Below are 22,342 nucleotides of genomic sequence, written 5' to 3'. Positions count from 1 at the left end.
CGGCCCGCTGTCCAGCCCGAGTGCTGTGTGAGTACTGATCCTACAGCCCGCTGCCCAGTCTGAGCGCTGTGTGAGTACTGATCCCACAGCCAGCTGTAAGCTCTTCTGCTGTCTACTTCTCTAGGATTGTCCCACTTTTAAGGAAGCATTGTGTGGGATGAACAAATGGTGTAATGGTTACATCACTGGACTCCTATGTAGTCGACTGTGGTTCACTTCCCAGACTGAAAGCTTAAAACTCATGCCAGGCACATGTGCGTGCACATGGACTCAAAGTCCCAAGAGGAAAATGAAGGAGGATGGGGCTGCAATCCGGGTGGTGGGGTGGGGGGGGTAATTTCTCACATTGCATCTCTCTCACTGGCGAGCACACGCACCTGATGACAAAAATCTCTCTTAAAAAAAGGGTTAGTCTGTGGTGTGTTTTATGTTGGATAAGTTCTGTCTACAAGCTGTATGATGTATAGTGACTGAATGCATAAGTAATAGTAATAATAATAACAGTAAAAGGAAGCATTGTGCTGGTGGCGGGTGCTCCACCTGGCTGGAATGTCAGAGGCTCCCTGGCACCTGCTTCTCTTGAGTGCTCATCCATTGCTTGCTTGTTACACCTTAATGTCCCATCTCCACCCAACCACATATCTGCTGAGCGGAGCTGAGTAGGGGGGTCTAGGGAATGAGGGAGTGTTTGAGAAAGCTGCCTGTGGCACCCAGGAAAGTTGCCAGGGAGAGGTCTGGAGAGAGCTTGGACTTCACCCCCAACTTCTCCTGGCTGCTCCTCTGTCTCTCACTGCACCCGAGAAGGATGAGGTTCCTAAACACCCCTGTCCCGGGCTCCCTGCAGGTATCCACAGGTTTCCAGTGCAACAACATGATGTCAGCCCTGCCCAGCAACTTCCTTGACCGCCTCCTCTCCACTGCCCTCATGGAGGACGCAGAAATCCGTCTCTTCGTTCTAGAGATTCTCATCAGTTTCATTGATCGTCATGGAAACCGCCACAAGTTCTCTACCATCAGGTGAGCTTCAACTCTCTCCTCCAGCTGATGTGTGAGGGGAGTTAATACCCCCAGGAGAGACTGTTTTGACCAGTAGTTTCACACCCAGGTGGGAGGACAAGTCAGATGTTCAGTGAGATCCACCAGGGAGGCATTGACTGGCATTGAACCTGGAGTTCTGCAGGGGAGGAGAGACCAAAGGGTACCTGTGCTGGTGGGGGCAGGGTGGGCTGGAGATACTGGAGATCTGAGAGATAGAGAGCATGTGCTAAAGGGAGTTTCAGGTAGTGGGGAGGGAGGGGATGCGATGTTGTCAGAAGAGTCAGAGAGGATTGGTAGGGGGTAAGTAATAAGGAGAGGAGGAGGGCCAACAGTTGATATGGTGGTTGAGGCACTGAGCTCCCATGTGGTCGGCTGTGGTTCAAATCCCAGCCTGGAGACTTGCTTTCTCACTTTCCCTCTCTCTCTGTCTTTGTCTCTATTTCTATGGAGAGTGAACATGACCTATAATGAAATTTCAAAATAATAATAAATAAAATTAAATTAATAATTCTTAAAAAAAATATATGGAGAGTAAGAAATAATCAGGATCAAGCTGTAAGAGAAAAGGAAGGAATGTGAGAGTTTGACAGAAAGTGGAGATCGAGCTAAGAACCAGGGTTCAAGAAGCATTGGGAGGCTTTGGAACCAACCAGTGACATCAGGATAGAGCCCAGTCAGCTTGGGCTGGCCTCACACAGGGCTAAAGGGGCCCTTGCTTCCTTTTCCTGCCCAGTACCCTCAGTGACATCTCTGTGCTGAAGCTCAAAGTGGACAAGTGCTCCCGACAGGACACCGTCTTCATGAAGAAGGTAAGTAAGGGTAGCTGAAGACATGGGGGACCTAGGCCAAGCCTGTGGACTCCAACATTTTTGCCTCAAGTCCCTACTGACCACTGCCTAAGAGCCTGCCTCCTCCCTTAATGGACATACTTGGGAAGGTTGACCAGCTGCCCCTATGAGGAAGGTCAGCCAGGTCAATACTCATTGTTGAGGCCAGAGCCGAGAACAACCCTGGTGATACAGTCCAGGGCCATTGGGTGTCCTGCTCCTAAGACTGGATTTTGGCAGCAGATGTGTTGCTGGGCTCACTGGGACCCCTCCTTCCCTAATAGGCACTCTTCTGTGTCCACTTTCACCAGAGTCTGCTTTAATGGCATCTCATTCCCAAGTGGGGGAGACGGGTGCACACAGCCCTCCCACTCCCTTCAGTCTGGCCTTCCTCCCCATTCTCCTTGCCCCACCTATCCCCACCCACCCACCATGGCCTCCCTGCTCTTGCTCGGTTCCCAGCACTCCCAGCAGCTCTACAGACACATCTACCTGAGCTGCAAAGAAGAAACCAACCTACAGAAGCACTACGAGGCGCTCTATGGCTTGCTGGCGCTCATCAGCATTGAGCTGGCCAATGAGGAGGTGGTGGTGGACCTCATCCGCCTGGTGCTGGCTGTGCAGGTGGGGCTGTCCAGGTGAACGTAGGCCTTGAGGCTCAGGGAGGGGGCTGTTTTGGCCAACACTGATAAGAGTACTGAGCAGCAACTGCTTACCCATTATTTTGGAGCCCAGGAATAGTGCATTCTTGATTGGCCATTCTCCCATAAAGACCCTAAGCCATGGAACCTCCAAAGAATGCTGAATTCATGGCTTTGACACAGCCTCAAAAGAGGATCATCAGAAATACCCCTGAGCCCCTTGTATTTCAAGTCCCTTGCAGAATCTGAATAAGATTCAAAGGATTCCCAAAGTGGAGTTCACAAACGCTAAGTGATCCCAAAACAAACTTGTCTGAAGATCCTCTAAGTTCCCAGACTTAGCTGTGCTTTGGAATCGCCTTGATCACTTGTTCAAAATACATATTCCCTGAACTGGTAGGTCAGAGTCTCCCAAGTCTAGGAGACATGTATTTAACAAGCCTCCTTCATGATTCAAAGGCAGCTGGTGGGGCACTAGACAGGGCTTGAGACTTTCACAGTCTTTCTGGTGGGAAAGATACTCCCGAGGATACTGAGAATCAGGGTGGGTTTTTCATCCTCAAATTCTAGAATCTTTCGAGTCCTGAAGCTAGGCAAAAATCGTAATCCTGAATCATGGCAAGACTGGGAATTCAGCAATAGGAAGACTTAGGCCTCCTGCTAGGCTCTGCTAAATCCCACTTGGCCAACCTAAATGCTACAGTGTTCTTCCTTCCGTTTACTTACTTCAAGAGCTAGATTTTGGGAGTCCTTTGGGTCCAATCCCCTAGTAACTCCCACAGCTTTTTCAACTTAATAAACCCAGTTTAGGGGCCAGCAAATGGCATAGTGGTTACATCACTGGACTCCCACACAGCCAACTACAGTTCAAGTCCTAGACTTCAGTACCTTGAAAATCACACTGGATGCATATTTGTGTAGACCCAAGATCCCAGGAGGAAAATGAAAGAGAGAGGATTGTGATGTGGCCATCTCCCTAGGGGGGTGATTTCTCACTTTCCTTCTCACTGTCTGTCTCTTTCTCCAGCAAGCTCACATGCCCTACGATAAAAACCTCTTTTAAAATTAAAAAATAATAATAATAATAACCCCTGTTTAACAAGCCAACCCCACCCTCCCAGAATCAGCTCTAGTGAGGGAGACTGCATCCTAGTGGTGGGAGCAATGATAAGTGTTTGGACAGTAAAGGTCACCAAAGCTACAACTGCAGGATGGGGAACTCAGAGCCTCGCTGCTAAGTTCAGTGAGTATTTTAGAGCCTTCCAGCTCATGGATTGTTCTAGGGACCATTCCTATCTCCTTTAATGAGGATGGCTCTGTCTCCCAGGAAGTTATGGGGCACATGCTGAAAAGGCTGAGTATGGAAAAGTGAACCATCTGTACAGAGACTGAGGGGAGGTTGGGGGGGGGCAGAGACGGCAGCATGGTTTATCAGTTAAAACTCCAGAGGCCCATCCATGTCACCACAGGACGTGGCCCAGGTCAATGAAGAGAACTTGCCTGTGTACAACCGCTGTGCCCTCTACGCGCTGGGTGCGGCCTACCTGAACCTCATCAGCCAGCTCACGACAGTGCCTGCCTTCTGTCAGCACATCCACGAGGTCAGTGTCCCCCCATCCTGTGCACCAGGAGGCCCTCGACATGGACTTTGCAGGAACAACAACTTTTCCTTTATTACGTTAGTCCTGTGCTTAGTCTCAGGGAAGAAGGGTTGGAGTTAAGAGGTAATAATGGTGAGAAGTTATGGAGGCAGCCTTTCCTCCTGGGTGACATGACAGAGCAGGGTGCAGTTGGGTGTGAGGAGTGTTCTCTACACCAGTGGTCCCCAACCTTTTTGGCACCAGGGACCAGTTTTGTGGAAGATGACTTTTCCATAGATGGGGGTGTGGGGAAGGGATGGTGTATGAACACGCATCCTAGATCCCTCATATGGGCAGTTCACAACAGGGCTCACGCTCCTATGAGAATCTAATGCCACTGCTGATCAGACTGGGGGCAGAGCCCAGATGGTAATGCCAGCGATGGGGAGCAACTGTAAATACAGAGGAAGATTTGCCTGCTAGCCCTCTGCCCACCTGCTGTGCAGCCCAGTTCTTAACAGGCCACAAACCAGTACTGATTCATGAGGGGTTTGGGGAGCCCTGATCTATACCTTCCTGACCTGCTACTGCCCCCTCCACGTCCAGCCCCTTTTCTCCCTCCACCCCTCAGATCACTTGCGCCAAAGCTACGTCAGGAAAGCATTTGCTCCAAAAGTTTGCAAATGCTATAAAAGCATGTAGGTAGAGCAGCGAACATCCATTGGCTCTCCTGCGGGTTAAACAGTCAAGAAAACTTTTCCACATTTGCTTTTATCTCTGCCCTTTTTCTTTTTTAAAAAAATTATTTAAATTTATTTATTATTTTTAATTTGACCAGAGATAGAGAGAGAGAAGGTGAGAAAGCAAGCTGCCAGGTCCAGAACGTGAACTGTGGTCAGCCATGTGGGAGTCCAGCGCCTTAACCACCACGCCACCTGCTGGCCCCTTCCCCTTGTTTCCTTTTTAAATTATTTTATCTAAATTTATTTATTATTTTTAATTTCTCTGCCCTTTTTCTTCCAGGGACTGTTTTAAAAGTAACCCCAGCTATGGGGTACTTTTACCCTATAAATATCAGTGTTCGTGTCTTAAAAAACATCTGTAGCTCCTTTCATGATTAGCAAGCTGTTGATATACCTAATTTAATTATCAATAATTCCTTGGGATTACCTAATACCCAGTCAATGGCCAAATGTTCTGTCATTATAGAAAGATTTTAAAAAACACACCAAACTATTTATGCTGGAACAATATGGTGTCTGAGATTAATTTTAAATGCAGTGGCAGGCTAGACCTGTAGCCTAGTGGTTAAGGAAGCTAGATCCCACACAGCCAACTATGGTTCAGATCCTACCCACAGTAGCTTGAAGAACATACCAGGCACATTGGGAGTGTGTGCCCAGGATGGGGAAATGGAGGAGAAAGGATAGCAGCGTGGCTATGCCCCATTGCTTTTTCCCTCTCCCCTTCTCTCTGCCTCTCCCTGGTGAGCACATGCACCCTCTGGAAATTTTTTTTTTAAATTAAATAAAGGGGACCAGCAGGTGCTGTGGTGGTTAAGGCACTGGATACTCCTACATGGCTGACCACAGTTCGAATCCCGGATCTGGCAGCTTGCTCTCTCACTTTCCATCTCTCTCTCTGGTCAAATTAAAAAATAAATAAATAAATAAATAAAAGAACGAATTAATAAATATGATGAAATAAATAATTCTTTTTAAAAATTAACAAGGGACCAGCAGGTGGTGTGGTGGTTAAAGGCACTGGACGCCCACATGACTGACCATGGTTTGAGTCCCAGACCTGATGGCTTCCTTTCTTACTTTCTCTCTCTCTCTCTCTCTCTCTCTCTCTCTCGTCAAATTGGAAAATAATAATAATAACAAATAGTTAAAATAATTCTTAAAAATTTTAAATAAATATTTGCATACATACAATAACAAAGCAAACAAAAAAATTCAGATCTTGGCTCCCCTGGGTGTGTGTGAGGTGCCATGTCACTATGCCAAAGACCACCCCAAGGGAGGCAGGACCCTCCCAGCCTCTGGCTAATCAGTGAGTGCAAGAACGCCTGGGTTACCTTCTTCATTCAAACCGTGGGATGGTTCTAGCTTGTCTCCTGCACACTCATGCACGCCAGCTGTCTCCCCCACTTAACACCACCGTAGTAACTTCCACCTTCCTTGTCAAACATTCACAAAAGAGACTGAGGAAAGGTCAAGAAGACACTGTCCCTCAGGATGTTTTGCCACGTCCCGAGTATCACAGTACCCAGGGGTGGGACAGGGTGGGACTGTGCTCTTTCTACACATTTACACAGAAAATGCAGGGGGTGCAGGAGCGAGAGCTGCAGGCCCTGAGGGGTGGAGTCCCCTGCGTTTGGAGGACACCTGATGCATACGTGTCACTGACAGCCACCATATGGGCAGGCTGCCTGGCTTCCCAGGCTGCTCTCGGGTCACATTGACCAGGGCCCTCACTCAAAGCCCACCAGTCCTTCACTCTGCTGGGAGAGGAGTAAGCTGAGCCTGGGTGGGGGCTCCTTCAGTTGCCCTCTGGGCTCCTCCCTGCTGGGCCCCGCTTATCATGTGAGTCTTCCTCTCACCAGGTGATAGAAACCAGGAAAAAGGAGGCGCCGTACATGCTCCCTGAGGACGTGTTTGTGGAGAGGCCCAGGTGAGGAGTGGCCGAGGATTGCCATGCAGGTAGGGGGAGCAGGTGGGCAGTCTGAGGCCAGGAGAGGTCTGCACCAGGAAGCTGAGGCTTCTGTGGAATCAGAGGCAGAAAGCAGACTCTGTCTGGGACGCAGAAGGCCGGGGGGAAGTTTGACCTCCTACGTTTCCACAGTCCATGTCATAAGCAGGATGTTGAGCCCTGTTGTGGTTATATGATAGAGTATGTGATGCAACCTGTGGGAGCTCTAGCCCAACCCAGGGGAAATGCTTCCTGGAGAAGTCATTCCTGGAAAGCCCCTGATGTCAGTCCACGCGACATTCTCAGATCGTCACGTGGGCCGAGGCCAGAATGACTGCTTCAGCCTCAGAGGAACTCTAGGAAAGGTATTTTGAAAAAACAAAATATCAGGACCAGCAGGTGGCATAGTGATTAAGGCACTGGACTCCCATGTAGTCAACTGCAGTTTGAGTCCAGGCCCTGGCGACTTGAGATTCAAGCGTGTGTGCGTGTCCAAAATCCCAAGAGGAGGATGGAGGAGAAGGGATTGTGGTTTGGCCATCCCCCCTGGGGGGTGATTTCTTGCTTTCTGTCTCTCTCTCTCTCTCTAGCAAGTACACAGGCCCTATAGCAAAAAAAAAAAAATCTCGAAAAGAAAGAAAAAACAAAATATCCAACAGTAGGGGATAGCTTTACAAATGATGACCCAGTCATGTATTCAGTAACTGGTAAATAGCACCAGTGGTGTTTTTGAAGAATCCTGTGAAATAAAATATGCTATATGACAGGTGAATAAAGTAGATCACAGAGCAGTGTGTGTGTTGGGGGGTGCATGTATGAGTGTGCACACGTGTGCCTAAGTGTGTGTGACTGGAGGATTTCTACACAACGTGGAGATAGTGGCTATCTCTGGAAAAGGGACTGTGGGCAGTTTTCTTTTCCTTTTGCTTCTTTCATTTTGCCTGACGACCATGTTATTTCCGTCATAACAAGTCATTAGGAAATCACTCTGGTCACCCACAGCCCTGACTCACCTCTGCCCTCCTTTGTCTTCCAGGCTATCTCAGAATCTTGATGGAGTGGTGATCGAGTTCCTCTTCCGCCAGAGCAAGATCAGCGAGGTCCTGGGGGGCAGCGGCTACAACGCTGACAGGCTCTCCCTGCCCTACATCCCCCAGCTGACAGGTACGTGCTATGGGCCAGCACTCCTGGCCTGCCTCTGTCTTTTCCTGGCCAGGTAAGGGCTTGCGTATAAGGGATCTGTGGGCCATTCAATCTCCTTCTGTGGCATCTCACCTGTCACACGGGGCTGAAAGGCACAGCAGGATTTATGAGGAGATCCTCCAGTTCCTCCACTCCTCCCCAGTGCAGGGTTCTTGCATCAGCTAGCCCATGAGGTAGCCTGGCCATGGAGGGCGGAGGCGCCATTGTGCTGTGCTGTCCCAGAGGTCCTGGGTGAGACCCTTGCAATTTACTGCCTAAAAAATATTTTATAAATTTATTTCACTTTATTTATTATTATTATTTAGTTTTGTTTTAATTTGACCAGAGAGAAAGAGAAAGAGAAAGTGAGAAAGCAAGCCACCAGGTCCAAGACTTGAACCGCAGTTGGCCATGTGGGAGTCCAGAACCATAACCACCATGAAACCTGCTGGCCCCACTGCCTGAAGAATCTTAGACGAGTCCCTCAGCACCCTCGAGTTTCTGTCTCCTTAACTGTAAAGTAGGGATGCTAACAATACCTGCCTCAGAGGGTTGGTGTAGAGCTCCGTGACACATCGAAGGCCGATGCACTCAGTAAACGCTGCATGAGTGACGGCCACTGCTGCTGTTCGCGGGTGACGCTGACACAAGAAGTGCTTTCAGTCAAGAGCAGCTTCTTTGCTTTCATCAGTGATTTCAAAATCTCAGCCCTAAGGAGCAAAACTATTATCTTGCAAAGGGCAGAGAAGACGCAGAGCATGTAGGAGTTTCTGAAAATTCCAGGTGTAGCCTGAGTGTGTTGTGAGCCTTACAGGACCATGGACCAAGTCGAGGTGGACGGGTTGGGAGATGGGACTGGGGGCTCCATCCTGGCTCTCTCAGGGCTGGATTCCAGTTTCCGGGTTGCTTCCTTTCCAGATGAAGATCGCTTATCGAAAAGGAAGAGCATTGGAGAGACCATTTCCTTACAGGTAGAGGTGGAGTCAAGGAACAGCCCAGAGAAGGAAGAGGTGAGTGTCCTCAGGTCTTGGTGAAGCTTCTGCCTTCTGTGAGTCAGACACACGATGCTCCAAGTCCCCCCCCCCATGGTGTGATGCACCAAAGGTTACACTGAAAGAAATTTCTTCACGTAAATCCATTTTCTTACTGACAGTCATGGTAGGTAGGTAAGAAGGTAGATAGATAAATATGGACAGATGGACAAGCAAGCAGACAGACAAATACCATAGATACTTCCACAGGAAATGTTAGTCCTTTCTACTCCCATGAGGATATCATAAACGTCACTCTTAAAGGCTTCCCATCCCTTCACTCCTCAAAATGGGAGCAGACGTGCTCCATGTTGGAAGTTAGAAGGTTTAATAGAAGAGACAAGGGTGAAAATAGCTTTTATAGAGTTTCTCCAGATGTATCAATAAAGATGTTTTTATGAAGACTTCATTTTTTTGAGAATTATTTATTTTTTTATTTAATTCCATTTGTTATTATTAATTATTTTTAATTTAACCAGAGAGAGAGAGAGAGAGAAAGAGAAAGGGAAAGTGAGAAAGCAAGCCGCCAGGTCCAGGACGCAAACTGTAGTCGGCCATGTGGGAATCCAGCGCCTTTAACCACCACGCCACCTGCTGGCCCCAAGACTTCATTTTTTTTTTAAAGAATTATTTTATTGAACTTTCTTTCTCTTCCTTCCTTCCTTCCTCCCTCTCTTCCTTCCTTCCTTCCTTTCTTCCTTTCTCTCTTTCTTCTTTCTTCTTTCTTTCTTTCTAATTTGATCAGAGAGGTATAGAGTGAGAGAGAAAGTGAGAAAGCAAGCCGCCAGGTCCGGGATTTGAACCATGGTCGGTCATGTGGGAGTCCAGCGCCCTTGACCACCACGCCACCTATTGGCCCTAAGACTTCTTTTTTTATAAAAGCAGTTTTAGGTTCACAGCAAAATTGAGAGGAAGGTAATTTATCCATATGCTCCTCCATACATATATGCTGTCTCCCTCATATCTATATCCCCCACCCAATCGGCACATTTGTCGCAGTGGGTCAGACTACGTGGACACATCATTGTCACCCAAAGTTCATCATTTCTACTGGGGTTCACTCTTGGTGTTACACACTTCATGGGCTTGGACACACACATAATGACACGTGTCCATCATTACAGTGTCATACAGATGTTTTCTCCGACCTGAAAATTCCCCGTGCTCTGTCTGTTCTTCCCTCCCCCAACAACCTAGATTCCTTTTTCAGAGAAAGCTGCCATGGTGCCTATAAGATCTCTCTCTTCCACCGTCTCTCTCTCTCTCTCTCTCCTTTTTTTTAGGTTTTTGCCATAAGGCATGTGTGTTTGCTGAAGAAAGACAGTGAGAGGGAAAGTGAGAAATCACCCCTCTGGGGGATGGCAATGCTGCAGTCCTTTCTCCATTCTCCTCTCAGGATTTTGGGCATGTGTACACAAGCATCTGTTGTGATAGAGGTGTGGAGGAAACCTCACAGCAAGTGAGGAGGGCACACCTCTGGGGGGACCAGGGCAGGAAGCTTGGTGTGGTCCTCAGGCATAGGTAGTCTGGCATCCCCGAGTTTCTGTGCCTATGTGGGCTGCCGTGGAGGACAAGGCTTTCCCCAGATCTGATGAGAACAAGAAAGTTTCAGGAGGTTGAGGTCAAGCCTCCCTTCACCATGCCCTGGACCACTTCCTTGATGGGGCCAACCTCCAGTCCAGGCCTTTCCAAACTTGTGTGGAACCCTCCGAAGGAAGGAGGCTAATCCGACACATGAAAGGAGCGGTTGAGCCAGGTGTCCTGCCGAGCTGTGCCAGCTCTCACAGCGTGGGACCCTGCAGGAGGTCGGGCCTCAGGGCTAGCAGGCTGCTGTCTCCCCCTGTGCTGGTTCTCCCTCCCAGAAGTTAAGAGACCTTCCGGAATCGATGAACACAGTGAAGCAGAAGGTAGAGGGCAACCCTTCCCTAGTTATAGAGCCACCGACTCACTAGCGGCCTCCCGGGCCACCAAGATCCATTCCTTCCCTTCTTGAAGAGCCAGCTGAGCCCAGGGCTTGGTGGCGGGACTGGTAGTGTGGAGCCTCCACCCGGGTCCTCTGCTGTGCCTTCCTTCAGTCTCAGCCATCACGTCCTGCTCTGGAATCCTGCTGTGGCTCCCGTGGCCTTAAGTGCCAGCCTCACTGCGGTGATGCATAGATGCAGGTTTGGTCGAATCTCGCTCCTGCAACCCAGCATTCAGAGCCCTTTCTAGTCTGGGCTGGCCCTATCATCGCATTTCATTCTACCTTCTCTGTAACCCCCCATCCTGTCCTTCTCTGGTGGCCCGCTGTCACCCTCTTCCAATCTCTCCCACACTATGTCTGAATCACTCTTTTCCTCTGCCTGTTCTTCAGTTCCCAGTTCGTGTCCCATTCCCTCCATGTACTTTTCTCCACCTGCTCTTCCCCACAATAATAGGTCCTTTTCTCTGAGCATCACCACCACACAGTTCCCCAGCACCCTGCACATCAATATCTGAGGTCGGAGAGTACTGACAGGAGGAGGATGGAAGGACGAGTGGGTGGCTGAGGAGGATCCGTGGAGCAAATTACAGCTCAGTGCAACTCTCCCTTGCCCGTAATTCCTATGCCAGTAAATTTTGTCATTTCTACTGAGCATCTCGCCCAGAATCTCACACGCAATTGGTGCTCATTTAATATATCTTGGATTACTTCAGCCCACCTCACCCTGGGGAGAATGTGGGCTCCCCGAAGGACTTTCTACCTATTGTACATTCTTCTCAGTAGCCAGGGAGCTGTCTTCTTCCCTCTCTCCCCATCCTCACTGTGAGCATTTCTGTCCCCTCCTCTTTCCTACTCAATCAAGCATTTACAGAAGCCCAAACAATCAAAAAGTGTGTAGCACAGTGAATTTTCACAAAGTGCTTAGACACTTCCCGAATGTTTTCACCCCCGGGTCAGTGAACTAGGGCCCGCCTCTGTGCCCCTCTCCCCGAAGGATGCCACTAGCCTGATCTGAGTCATTTATTAAACTTCGTAGCAGTGAAATCCTTCTCTTCTGTCTCAACTTCCACTCGAATTATGTTAAAGTGATAGCATGCGAGTAAACCATGGCCTCAAACAGCTCACAGTCTAGTCTGGAATTCCTCAGATTTAGCCCAAACTTCGTTACTCTTTCCAGCATCTGACCTCAGGCCATGCATCATAGAGTGCCTCTCTTTTGGACTCTGCGGAGGACAGCTCTTATGGCCCCTGTCCTTGGATCAACCCAGCAGTAGAACGCCTTTCAGTTCTCTCTTCTTAATTTATCAGAGGGTGCATGTGCTCTCTGGGGAGAAAGAGAGAGAGAGAGAGAGAACAAGAAAGCATCCTCTATGCAGATGGCCACACTACAATCTCTTCTCTTCCATGTGTCCCTCCTTTCAGGATTTTGGGCACACATGCACATATGCCCAGTGTGTTTTTCAAGCTGCTGGGTCCAGGACTTGAACCACACAGTTGGCCATTTGGGATCCAGTTGCCTTAACTACCATGTGACCAGCCGGAGGCCCCATCAATGCTAATCTCCCATTTCTTATCATTATTACTGAGCTCACCTTAATCATTTAATAGCATAATTCTTCAAAAACATTGTTCAGTTCTTGAAATTTGTATTTGAGCTTATATTTGCCAACTACCTCCTCTGGTTTCCAATATTTTCTGTTATGTTCTCTGAAGACCTTTTAAAAATGACACAGCGCTTTCCTCCCACAGGGCTTGATGAGACAGGCTTGGGGAGTGGGCAGGTACGGTGAGTTCTTGTAGGTAAGATTCAGGACTCTGCCGAATCTGACTCTAATGAGGAATTAATGTCCCCACCCGCTTCTCACTTGCTCTACTCCATTTCTGCTCAGGTGCTTCCAAAGACCCCAGTGAGAATGTGGGAGCCCTAAAGGACTTTCTGTCCATTAATACATTTCTCTAAGAAGCAAAGAGATTCTTATTCCCTCCCTCCCTGTCCTCCTACTCTCTGAGCATTTCTGTTCCTTTCCTTTAGCGGGTCCCTGCCGAGGAGATCACCTATGAGACGCTAAAGAAGGCCATTGGTAAGTCAGGGTCTTGTGGGACTCTGGACGGGGGAGACAGGCTGGGTCCTGGGGCCTGCTCTGAGACACGTGCAGCCTGATCTGCTGCCCTCCCCGTGAGTCAGCTCAGAGGTCAGCAGAGAGCTGGTTACTTCCCACAAACACTTCATACCGCCCAAGCAGGTAGTGAGAGTCCCCCGTGTCCTGAAGGGGGTGGGCATTGTCCTGTGTGTCGTACATCAGGCAGCTCCCTTCCATTAAAGGTCACAGCCTTCATACAAGTAAAAATAATTCTGCATAAATATTTTTACTTTTTTTGGTGGAGTGTGATGCAAAAAGAGTAAGATGACCAATGAAAGTTTTTAAGAACAAATCACATTAATATTCATTTACTAAGAGCAATAGATTTTAAGGTGTGGTGTTACATCGTTTATCTGGGTTGGGCCATGAGGTATTCTCAATAAGGACTTTTTTTAACTGATGACATATTATACCTTTAAATGGCAAACTTTTTTTTTTCCACTGTCTATAGGGCATGTGTGCTCTCCAGAAAAACAGAGAGAGACAGACAAAAAGCAAGAAATCATCCCCAAGGGGGGATGGCAATACCCCAATCCCTTCTCTATTCTCTTCTCGGGATCTTGGGTACACACACATATGTGCCCGGCGTGAGTTTAAGCCACCAGGTCCGGGACTTGAACCGCAGTTAACTACATGGGAGTCCAGCAATGTAGCCATCCACCATCTGCTAGTCCCTGTTTTTTTTGTAGTTGACCAGACAGAGGCAAAAAGAAAGAAGGAAAGTGAGAAAGCAAGCTGTCATGTGTGGGGCTCAAACTGCGGTCAGCCATGTGGGAGTCCAGCCACCACAACTACTACGCCCCCTGTCAGCTCCCAATGTCAAATTTTTTAAAGTTTTATTGTCATTAATGATATGTTTTCTGAATGTACACACTGCTTGGCTTCTTAAACCAAACATGATAAACATATTTGCCATCCCCCCAACATTTTTTTTCTTTTCTTCTTTTTCTTTCTCTTTTTTTCTTTCTTTTTTTTTTAGAGATTTTTGCCTGTCAATTCTAATCTCTCCCATGAACCAAAAGACTAGGGTATTAATCATACACTCTTCTTGACCTCACAGTTTTCATTAGGGTGCATGTGCTTGCCGGGGAGACAGAGACAAAAAGCAAGAAATCACCCCCAGGATGGATGGCCATGCTGCAGTCCTTCCTCTTCCATTCTCCTCTCAGGATTATGTGGCCAGCATGAGTTTAAGCCGCTGGGTCCGGGACTCAAACCACAGTCAACTACATGGGAGTCCAGTGATGTAACCATTATGCCATCTGCTGGTCCCTTTTCTTTTCTTTTTTTAATGTACTAAGTCATTTTGGATACCAAGAGGCCTGTGTAGAAACCTTAACTTAAATATCCTCAGCCTGCTATACCATAGGGGTTTGGTGTTGGCTTTTACAGACTCTGGCTTTTCTAGTTTCTTCTCTTTGTCAGTGAGCATGTGTGTTCACAATGGACAGAGAAAGAGCAGAAAAGCACGTCTGGATGGGATGTGGGCACCCCGCAGTACCTTCTCCATTTCTCCGTGCGTTTAGGGCTTCAGGCATGCACACGCTCCAGGCGTGATTTTCAAGCTGCCGGGGATAGGATTCAAACCACATGGTTGGTCATGTGGGATCCAGCTCCCTTAACCACTGGGACATGAAGGTGGCCCTGGCTTTTCTATTTTGATGTCCCTTTTCAAATTATCCTCAGAATACTCAAAAGACCAAGTGTTCTAGAGAAGAGGCTAGAGAAAGATAGCAAGTGAACAATAGAGAGACAGGACGTTAGTGAGAAACAGATAGGGGTTATTAACTGTTGATGATGACATGTATAGTATTCTCAACTGGATTGGTCTGAGAAGTATTTCATGATGGGCAAAGTATTTTTACAAGCAAAACGAGAAATAGCAATTGACTGTTTTATAAAAATAATTAGAATAATAAAAATAATGATTGGGGAAAACAAAAGATATGGAATGTTGAAGTGGGGAGATTAATGTCTCTGTACTGACTGACATGCATGGCATTCCCTTTTGAAAAAACAATGTAATACACTGTAAAGTTTATGTAATCCAATGTAATATAAAGAAGATTATGATGATAATAAAAAAAAAGAATACTATACATGTTATCAACAGGTAATAAACCATTTCTGTGTCCAAAAAAAAAAAAAAAAAAGACCAAGTGTTCTAGAACCTTCTGTCTAAGAGTCCTAGTGACAGTACATCTGCTTGGGGCTTTAAAAGCCCAGCTGACAGAGCCACTTAATTTATTCTCAAACTCTTTTCCAAGGAAGCGCTGAACCTCAGGCAGCATCAAGACAAGACCTAGCTTTCCTGACACTGAGTGAGGGTGCCACACCTGCCAGGCCACCATCTGCTACTTGTCAGCAGAGGGAAGCACCAAGTCCCAGTCACGGGCAGCGCCCCCTGGAGGCGCCCACTTGTGTTTATATCCACTCAGCCCTCTCCCCTTGCTTGGCCACAGGGCAGGACCTGAGCACTAACCCAGCTCTCTGTGTCACAGTGGACAGCGTAGCCGTCGAGGAGCAGGAACGTGAGCGGCGGCGACAGGTGGTGGAAAAGTTCCAGAAGGCACCCTTTGAAGAAATTGCAGCACACTGCGGGGCCCGGGTAAGTGAGGATAATAGCGGAGAGTCCTTGGGGTTCACGGGGAGACTAGATCTGAGTCCAGGTAGCATCGAGTGTCTAGGACGTCTAGACACGTTTATCCCCAGGTAGGAGGGTTAGTCTAACACGGGGAGTTCTGTACTGCACTACCAGGTTTCCCCCTATGCCTTGGCCTTGCATTGCCCCACTGTGAATCAAAAGACTGAGGTATTAGTCATACCCTCTTCCTGACCTCCCGTTTTTTATAGAAAGAAGTAGTCCTGACTTGGGAGCACCTGTCAGTGTGTAAGCAGCATAGCAACTGCATAAATAGTACTTAGCAGATGCCTCTCTTGATTTGTTTATTGTATCCCTGATAATGCTGGTGCTGTTGTGATCCCTGCCTTCCAGCATGGTGGGGGAAGGATGCCTGGCACAGTGAAAAATGGTCCATACTTGCAGCAGGCCTTTTTCTAACCAGGGGACCCCAGCAGGGGGCTGGACCAGGCCTTGGAAAAGAGATGTGAAAGAGAGACAGCCAGACCAGTAGAAATGAGGACCAACGTCTAGACCTGCAGAGCTCAAACAGTCCTTGAAATGGACTAATGCCAAATTTGTTAGCCACAAGGTCGGTCTTAGGGACAATGGAATATCATTATAAATAGTCAAAATCCACAAGTAACTTTCTTTCAATAAAAACACAATGCATGTACGTGGATTGTAGCAATACGTGGAACCTATGAGAGGTTAGGGGAACACGGGACAAGACTGTCCCAAGCCTGTGTTAGCCTCGCCTCTTGTTCCACGTGGAGAGGGGGACCCTGCCCTGTTCCTGAGCTAGGAGTTGAGGCCATTGTTGAGCACATGCAGTGTCTCTCACTCTCTGTATTCGTAGACTTAGTTGGAGCCAGACAAGACCAGAGAGATCATCTGTAACCCGGCAGGTGTGCCGAGCTGCTCTCTGTGAGTGAAGGGAAGAGCTAGCAGCAGCTCCATGCCCAGCATACCCTCCTGTTCTCAATAAGGAGAAAGGGCCTTTGAGAACTGCCAATATCCTCCATGGTGTTCCCAGCCCTCCGTCCTGTCGCCAGTCAGCCTGCCCTGATCCGAATCTGCAGACAGGGTCCCCCAGAGAAGTGCTGGAAATGTGCTCACACTGGCGACTTCCCTAAGGCGGCAGCTGCCCCTGCACCTCCAGTGTGGGCCCTGGACAGGTGGGCCCGGGAGCTGACTGGGAGACTCACTTCCCTCTCTTTGTGTCTAGGCTTCACTGCTGCAGAGCAAACTCAATCAGATCTTTGAAATCACCATCAGGTAGGTGGCGTCTCTGACCAGGGAACGCTCCGCTATGGCCCCACGTTAGGGCTTCTTATCCTGGCTCATCCTTTGTCTTCAGTTCTCCGTCCCTCAACCTCTGTTCCCAGGAGTGGCATCAGCCACCACCTCTCCCTAGACAAGGAACTAGAGACCAGGAGGGAACAAGGCTGATTAGTGAGACCTGGAAAAGCTGAGAGTCCTGGTGCCCCAGGCTGGCCCTGTACTTTCGATGAGAGCAGTGTCACTGGACAGCCTGCAGAGAGGCCTGACTTCAAGCTGTAGATCTTACACCCTGAAACCTGGGGACCCATGGGCTGACAGGCCTCGGGCCCCTGTGAATTGGCTGCTCCGTTTAGCTGCATGGAGTGGGACCCCAGAGTTTCTCTTCACGCCTTTCTCTCCATGTGTTCCTGCCCCCAGGCCCCCACCGAGCCCCTCGGGGACCATCACGGCAGCCTACGGTCAACCACAGAACCACTCCATCCCGGTCTATGAGATGAAGTTCCCCGACCTGTGTGTGTACTGAGTTCTCAGATGGAGCTCCTCGGAGGGCCGGAGCCTGAGGAAGCGGGGTTCACCCTCACACTCGCCCTCACATGGACATCCGGCTGGGATCTCTCGAGTGTCTTTGGATGACAGCGCCTCTCCAGCTAAGCAAAGCCAGAGCCCCCAGGCCTCCCCCCAGTCCTTCCTGGTCCTCCTGCCTCCTCCTGTCTCAGAGCCAGCCATCTGGCCCTGGGGACCAATAAGCATCTCACCTGCACCCCTTGTCTTCTTTGTGTCAGCCAGGGGTATAGAGTCATGGGGGTGTCTGCAGAGAGGCTGAGGGGCCCAAGAAACTTCCACGTAGTGTGTTGAGTGAAGGGCTTTCACTGGGGGTGCAGCTGTGGGGGCACATCTGCCATTCCCTGAGAAGGGAACTAGACAGAGACTTGGCCAGTCAAAGGGAGCCACTGACTACACTCGGGAGGGCCGGCGAGAGCTCCCCTAAGGACGTGCAGGGGCAAGGGCTGGAAGATAACCGTCTGCTCTCTCCCGCCTCCCCATTGAGTCGATGGTGTCTCTTCCACTCCCGTGCTCACCCTCCTGGAGTCTGTTAGTGTTTAGCCACAGGGGTCGGAGGAAGGGAAGGCTGGCAGCAAAGGATGTAGGGAAGGGCGAGCTGTCCAGGTGATAGACAGTGGTGGCGGGTGGCGGTGGGAGCTGCCTCCTGCAGCTCTAGGAGCACAGTGGGCGAGCCCTTGTCCCTTGATAGCATCTTCTCAGCTCCTTGCATTGGCACTCCACGAGTTCTCCACCTTCTGGATGCTTCTCTGAATTGGGTTTTCTCTCTCTCTTTCTCTGATGTTTTTCTCCTGAGGATCCCAAGGTGTTTCTAGAGCCTCTGGGTTGATCATCTGGTTCTAGGTGGCTCCAAAAGAGCCATACCCCCATTACTGCCTGTGGAAAAGGGTCTCCGTCTTGCCCGAGTGGGGCTGGGGTGTGGAGGAAGGGAGGAGGGAAGAGGAGAAGGAGTTGGATTTGGGAGCCTAAGGATGTCGGAAGCCAATATACTGCATGTTCCATTCAAGCAAAGAAGGATCCAGCAATTCATATTGGAATGATTTTGTCACTCTGGACAAGATCTGGGACAACAGTGCCAACTGGCAATGTGTGGCCTAGGTAGAGGCATTGGGGACCCCTTGAGTTCTGGCTTCTGTTCTCCCCGCTGTCATCTGCCTGCCTACCTGTCTGTCTGTCTGTCTGTGTAAGTAGTGAGTACAGAGAGAACTGGTGCAGAGCGGGGCCCTCGTTGCCCCTTCCTGCCCTTCCAGGTGCCTGTGTGCCTCCAGGGACATCGCAGGCAGAACCTCCCTGGGCCTTCCCTGAGGTAACCCCTGAAGGTCTGAAATGGCCCTTTCCTTCTCTTCCAGTGGAAACTTTCATAGTGTTTCTGAGCTGATAACTCACATTAAGGTGTGAAGGGTCAAATGCTCCCTCCTTGGAGAACTTGCTTTTTAAAAGGAGAGAGGATGAGTGTATTTCTTGACCTAAAAGAACCCCTTATAGGATACATCTTAGGCAGTATGACCTGGGGGCCAAAGTAGGATGTTTCTGCTAAAACACCCTCAGATCACACCCCGCCCGACAGGATGGCGAGAGCCTAACTACGAGGGCCGATGGGTGTGTGTTCGAAAGCCAGGCAGGATGCGAACACGTGCACTTCCTCACCATGTGTGTGAAACACTTCCTGGGGAGGTGGATTGCCTAACCCTTGTCCCTGTAGCTCCCCACTGTGGATGCTGCTGTCCCCTTGGTCCCTGCCTCTGTGCTGTGGGCATGTGGCTTCCTGATGGCCTGCATGTTCACGGGGTCCGGGAGAGGCTCCTGCTTCCCCTGGAGCCTTTTGGCTGTGCTCTCTGGCTTTTGGCTTATATTCAACCAACTTTATAAGCATGACCTTAGATTTCTCTTTAATAACTCTGTATTAAGAAGCCAAGTTTGAAATAACTTTAAACAAACTCAAAGGCAAATCATCTGTAGAAGAAACTTTAAAGAAAATCTAAATCTTGAGTCACAAACATATCATTTTGCACTGGATCTTCCCATCCAATGCTTGACTTGGACGAGAGCCTCCCATTGCTTTCATGAATCTATGGGTCGATCCTCAGGAGACCTCACCCTGAGCCCTGCCTGTGAGGCCCTAGTTCTGGGCCTTGGGAATCATTTCCTTGGAGCATCTTTCTAGAGCCGGCATCAGGACCAGAGAACTGAAGGTCTGCTCAGATGTCTGTCCCTCAGCCTCCTCCTGGGAACAGAAAGAAGAGAAAGATGCAGGGTGCCCGCTCCGCGTAGGCTCAACTGCTCTTTTCTCTCCACCTGTCCAAGGTAGCTTTGTTTTACATCACCAACCACTGCTTGGTAGAGATGTGCTTTTTCCGGGGAACTGGCCATTTTTTTAGTGCCCTCTTCTCAGCTGCCGTTTACATCTACACTGGATAGAATATTAGGTTGCGTGTTCACATGGTGTAGAACCTGGATTCTGGCCAAGTGTGCCTCGGAGTTGGGGAGGTTAGGGAGAGTGTTAGGTGGATAATTGAATGGTAAGCTAAGTAGCCTCCTCAGCTCCCAGTACATCCTGGGAAAGGGGCAGAGCAGAGTTCGATGGACTCCTGAGGCGAGCAAAGTGCCTGGGCCCTTAGCCTGGTGTCACTGTGCCCTGTCTTCCAAGCCCTCTGTTTCGGGTCCCATTTGATACTTTCCTCTGTTGTGATATTTGAGCTAAGAAGAGGTAGCAAGCCCCTCGGAAAGCCACCGAGGCCTCTGGCTCTGTAGGCAGAGGTAGGGCTGGTTCGTATCCCCTGATAAACATTGACAGGCATGAGTGGACTTGAGGTTTGGAAATTCTGTTTGTTCCGTTGAGTTGTGCAGATACATAAGCAGATCAGGAAGCCCCAGTATGACCCTGGAGGCTCCTCCTGTATTCCTTGAATGGGGTCCCCAGTGCCCTACGCCTGTTCCCATTTTCCTCTCTTTGGAAAATAGAAATAAGTGGTCTCTCAACTCAACTGCCACCTCATTAGAAAAGGAGCCTGAGCAGGTCAGAAGAACTAGAAAGGTCCTCAGATCCTTGCCTTTGTCCAGCACTCCCACCCCCCAACACACACACAACTCCACATCGATGAGCAGTGAAGAGGAGGAGCCTGGGACCCAGAGAGGTACTTAAAGAAGCACAAGTGTCATATATGGGCCGCCCTTTGCCTGGGTATGCTGGGTCCCCCGGGACACATTTCAACTGCACTGAAAATCAGTGCAGCCTTGAGGGTCTCCTAAATGGCAGGCCTCTGGGCTTCTGTGGGGCCCCTACGTCACACTTTCCAGCTGCCATTCTGTTGTCCCCAATCCTTCCAGCCTGGCTATAGAGAGTGCCCTTGAGATGTGGAAGTGTTTTTCCCAGTTCCTCTTCATGTCTAGGAAATGGCAGCTGATCAGTTGGAGGCCTGAAGAAAAGAGCTGAGTTTTAGGCTTAAAGGGAAATCAGGTTAGGCCAGGCCAGCCCTGTGGCCCAGACCCTGGGTCATGCTGTAGCAAGGCATCCTTGCTTCAAGGGAGAAGGTTTAGGGCAGGGTGTTGCCACTTCATCCCATTAACCCCAGAAATCTGTGACCCCTTGCCCTAAATCCAGCCAAGGTCGAAGACTGCAGCAGAATGTTCAAGTGGGCCCTGTCTGGAGCCAGACTAGTTGGGGAAGTGGTGAGAGGGAGACACAGGGCAGGGGAAGGGTTCTGTGGCCCTGGTGGGGACAGAGGCAGTTTTCTGTGCTCTCCTGTGGCACCAGGCTGGCTAACCAGGTGGTCTCTCCTTCGGGGGACCACGGGGCTTCAGCCCATCACCTTCCCTTTGGAACTCTTCCTTCATGACTGTCGATTCTGGCAAATAGAGGGCAAGATCCATCCACGAATGCTGCGGCCCGGATGTTAGGATGTGTCTGTCCGTTCAGACCTTCATAGCCTGGCTGAGTGTGTGTGCCCGTGTGCGTGCTGGTGTGTGTAATGTAGTTTGTGGTTGACAATATATGTATATAGTAGCTGCTGTGTTTATAGGTGAGTGCAGAATTAGTGCCTGTGGCAGTTTTCTGTATTTTGAACTCATCAAATGAATTTGTTTTAGGCAAGGGGAAAAAGAGTGAGGGGATGCGTAGGAAGGACTTAGCCAAATCACTCTTGAGGACCATTAGATGTGATTCCCCAATAAGCCTTCACGATGCCCTTTTCAAATAAATGTTAATGTGGTCACCACATGCTTGGCTGTTTGATTTCTTTAAAGGAAATGGTTTCGGGGGATGCAAATAGAATCTGAAAATACCAACAGTGTAGGCTGACATTTAACCACCCCGCCCCCACCCCCATTACTTCACCGGCCTCAGACGGAAAGAGGGAAGGAAAGGATGTTGCCAGGTGGAAACCAAAGGCCCGGGATCCCCAGCATGGGAGCATCCTCAGAAAGACCTGGGCAAGTCCTCCTTAGCACATTTCATATACCCCACACTGCCAGAGGCCTGCTCTTAAGAATCCGGCTTTCTGGGGACCAGCAGTTGGCATAACAGCTGTCACTGGACTCTCATGCAGTCAACCGTGGTTCAAGTCCTGGACCCAGTGGCTTAAACTCACACCGGGCGCGTGTGCATGCATGCCCAGGATCCGGAAAGGAGAGTGGAGGTGAAGGGATTGCTGTGTGGTCATCTCTCGGGGGGTGATTTCTCACTTTCTGTCTCTCTGTCTCTCTTTCTGGTGAGTGCATGTGCCCTGTAGCAAAAACCTCTCAAAAAAAAAAAAAAGAGAAACCTGGCTTTCTGACCCCCTCA

The 22,342-nt window shown here is 49.3% G+C and overlaps 1 protein-coding gene across 3 annotated transcripts in view; it reads left to right on the top strand.

Moving 5' to 3' along the window:
* The window catches only part of EFR3B (EFR3 homolog B), a 111,702-nt gene extending 89,760 nt beyond the window's left edge, over positions 1-21,942 (top strand). For 2 of the 3 annotated variants that reach the window (XM_006162217.3, XM_027765800.1), the window contains exons 13-23: positions 845-1,017; positions 1,772-1,847; positions 2,328-2,489; positions 3,976-4,107; positions 6,695-6,762; positions 7,817-7,944; positions 8,881-8,972; positions 12,989-13,037; positions 15,599-15,705; positions 16,946-16,995; positions 17,419-21,942. In XM_006162217.3, the coding sequence (XP_006162279.1) occupies positions 845-1,017; positions 1,772-1,847; positions 2,328-2,489; positions 3,976-4,107; positions 6,695-6,762; positions 7,817-7,944; positions 8,881-8,972; positions 12,989-13,037; positions 15,599-15,705; positions 16,946-16,995; positions 17,419-17,524 (1,143 nt within the window). In that variant the 3' untranslated portion in view covers positions 17,525-21,942. The remainder of the gene's footprint in view (positions 1-844; positions 1,018-1,771; positions 1,848-2,327; positions 2,490-3,975; positions 4,108-6,694; positions 6,763-7,816; positions 7,945-8,880; positions 8,973-12,988; positions 13,038-15,598; positions 15,706-16,945; positions 16,996-17,418) is intronic. The other variant, XM_006162216.3, reaches the window with a different exon arrangement.
* Positions 21,943-22,342: the final 400 nt, after the last annotated feature.

Source organism: Tupaia chinensis, unplaced genomic scaffold (genome assembly GCF_000334495.1).
Source record: "Tupaia chinensis unplaced genomic scaffold, TupChi_1.0 Scaffold139757_1, whole genome shotgun sequence".
NCBI classification, from domain to species: Eukaryota; Metazoa; Chordata; class Mammalia; order Scandentia; family Tupaiidae; genus Tupaia; species Tupaia belangeri.
The sequence above is the reverse complement of the archived record's forward strand: the minus strand, read 5'-3'. Positions and strand labels throughout refer to the sequence as shown.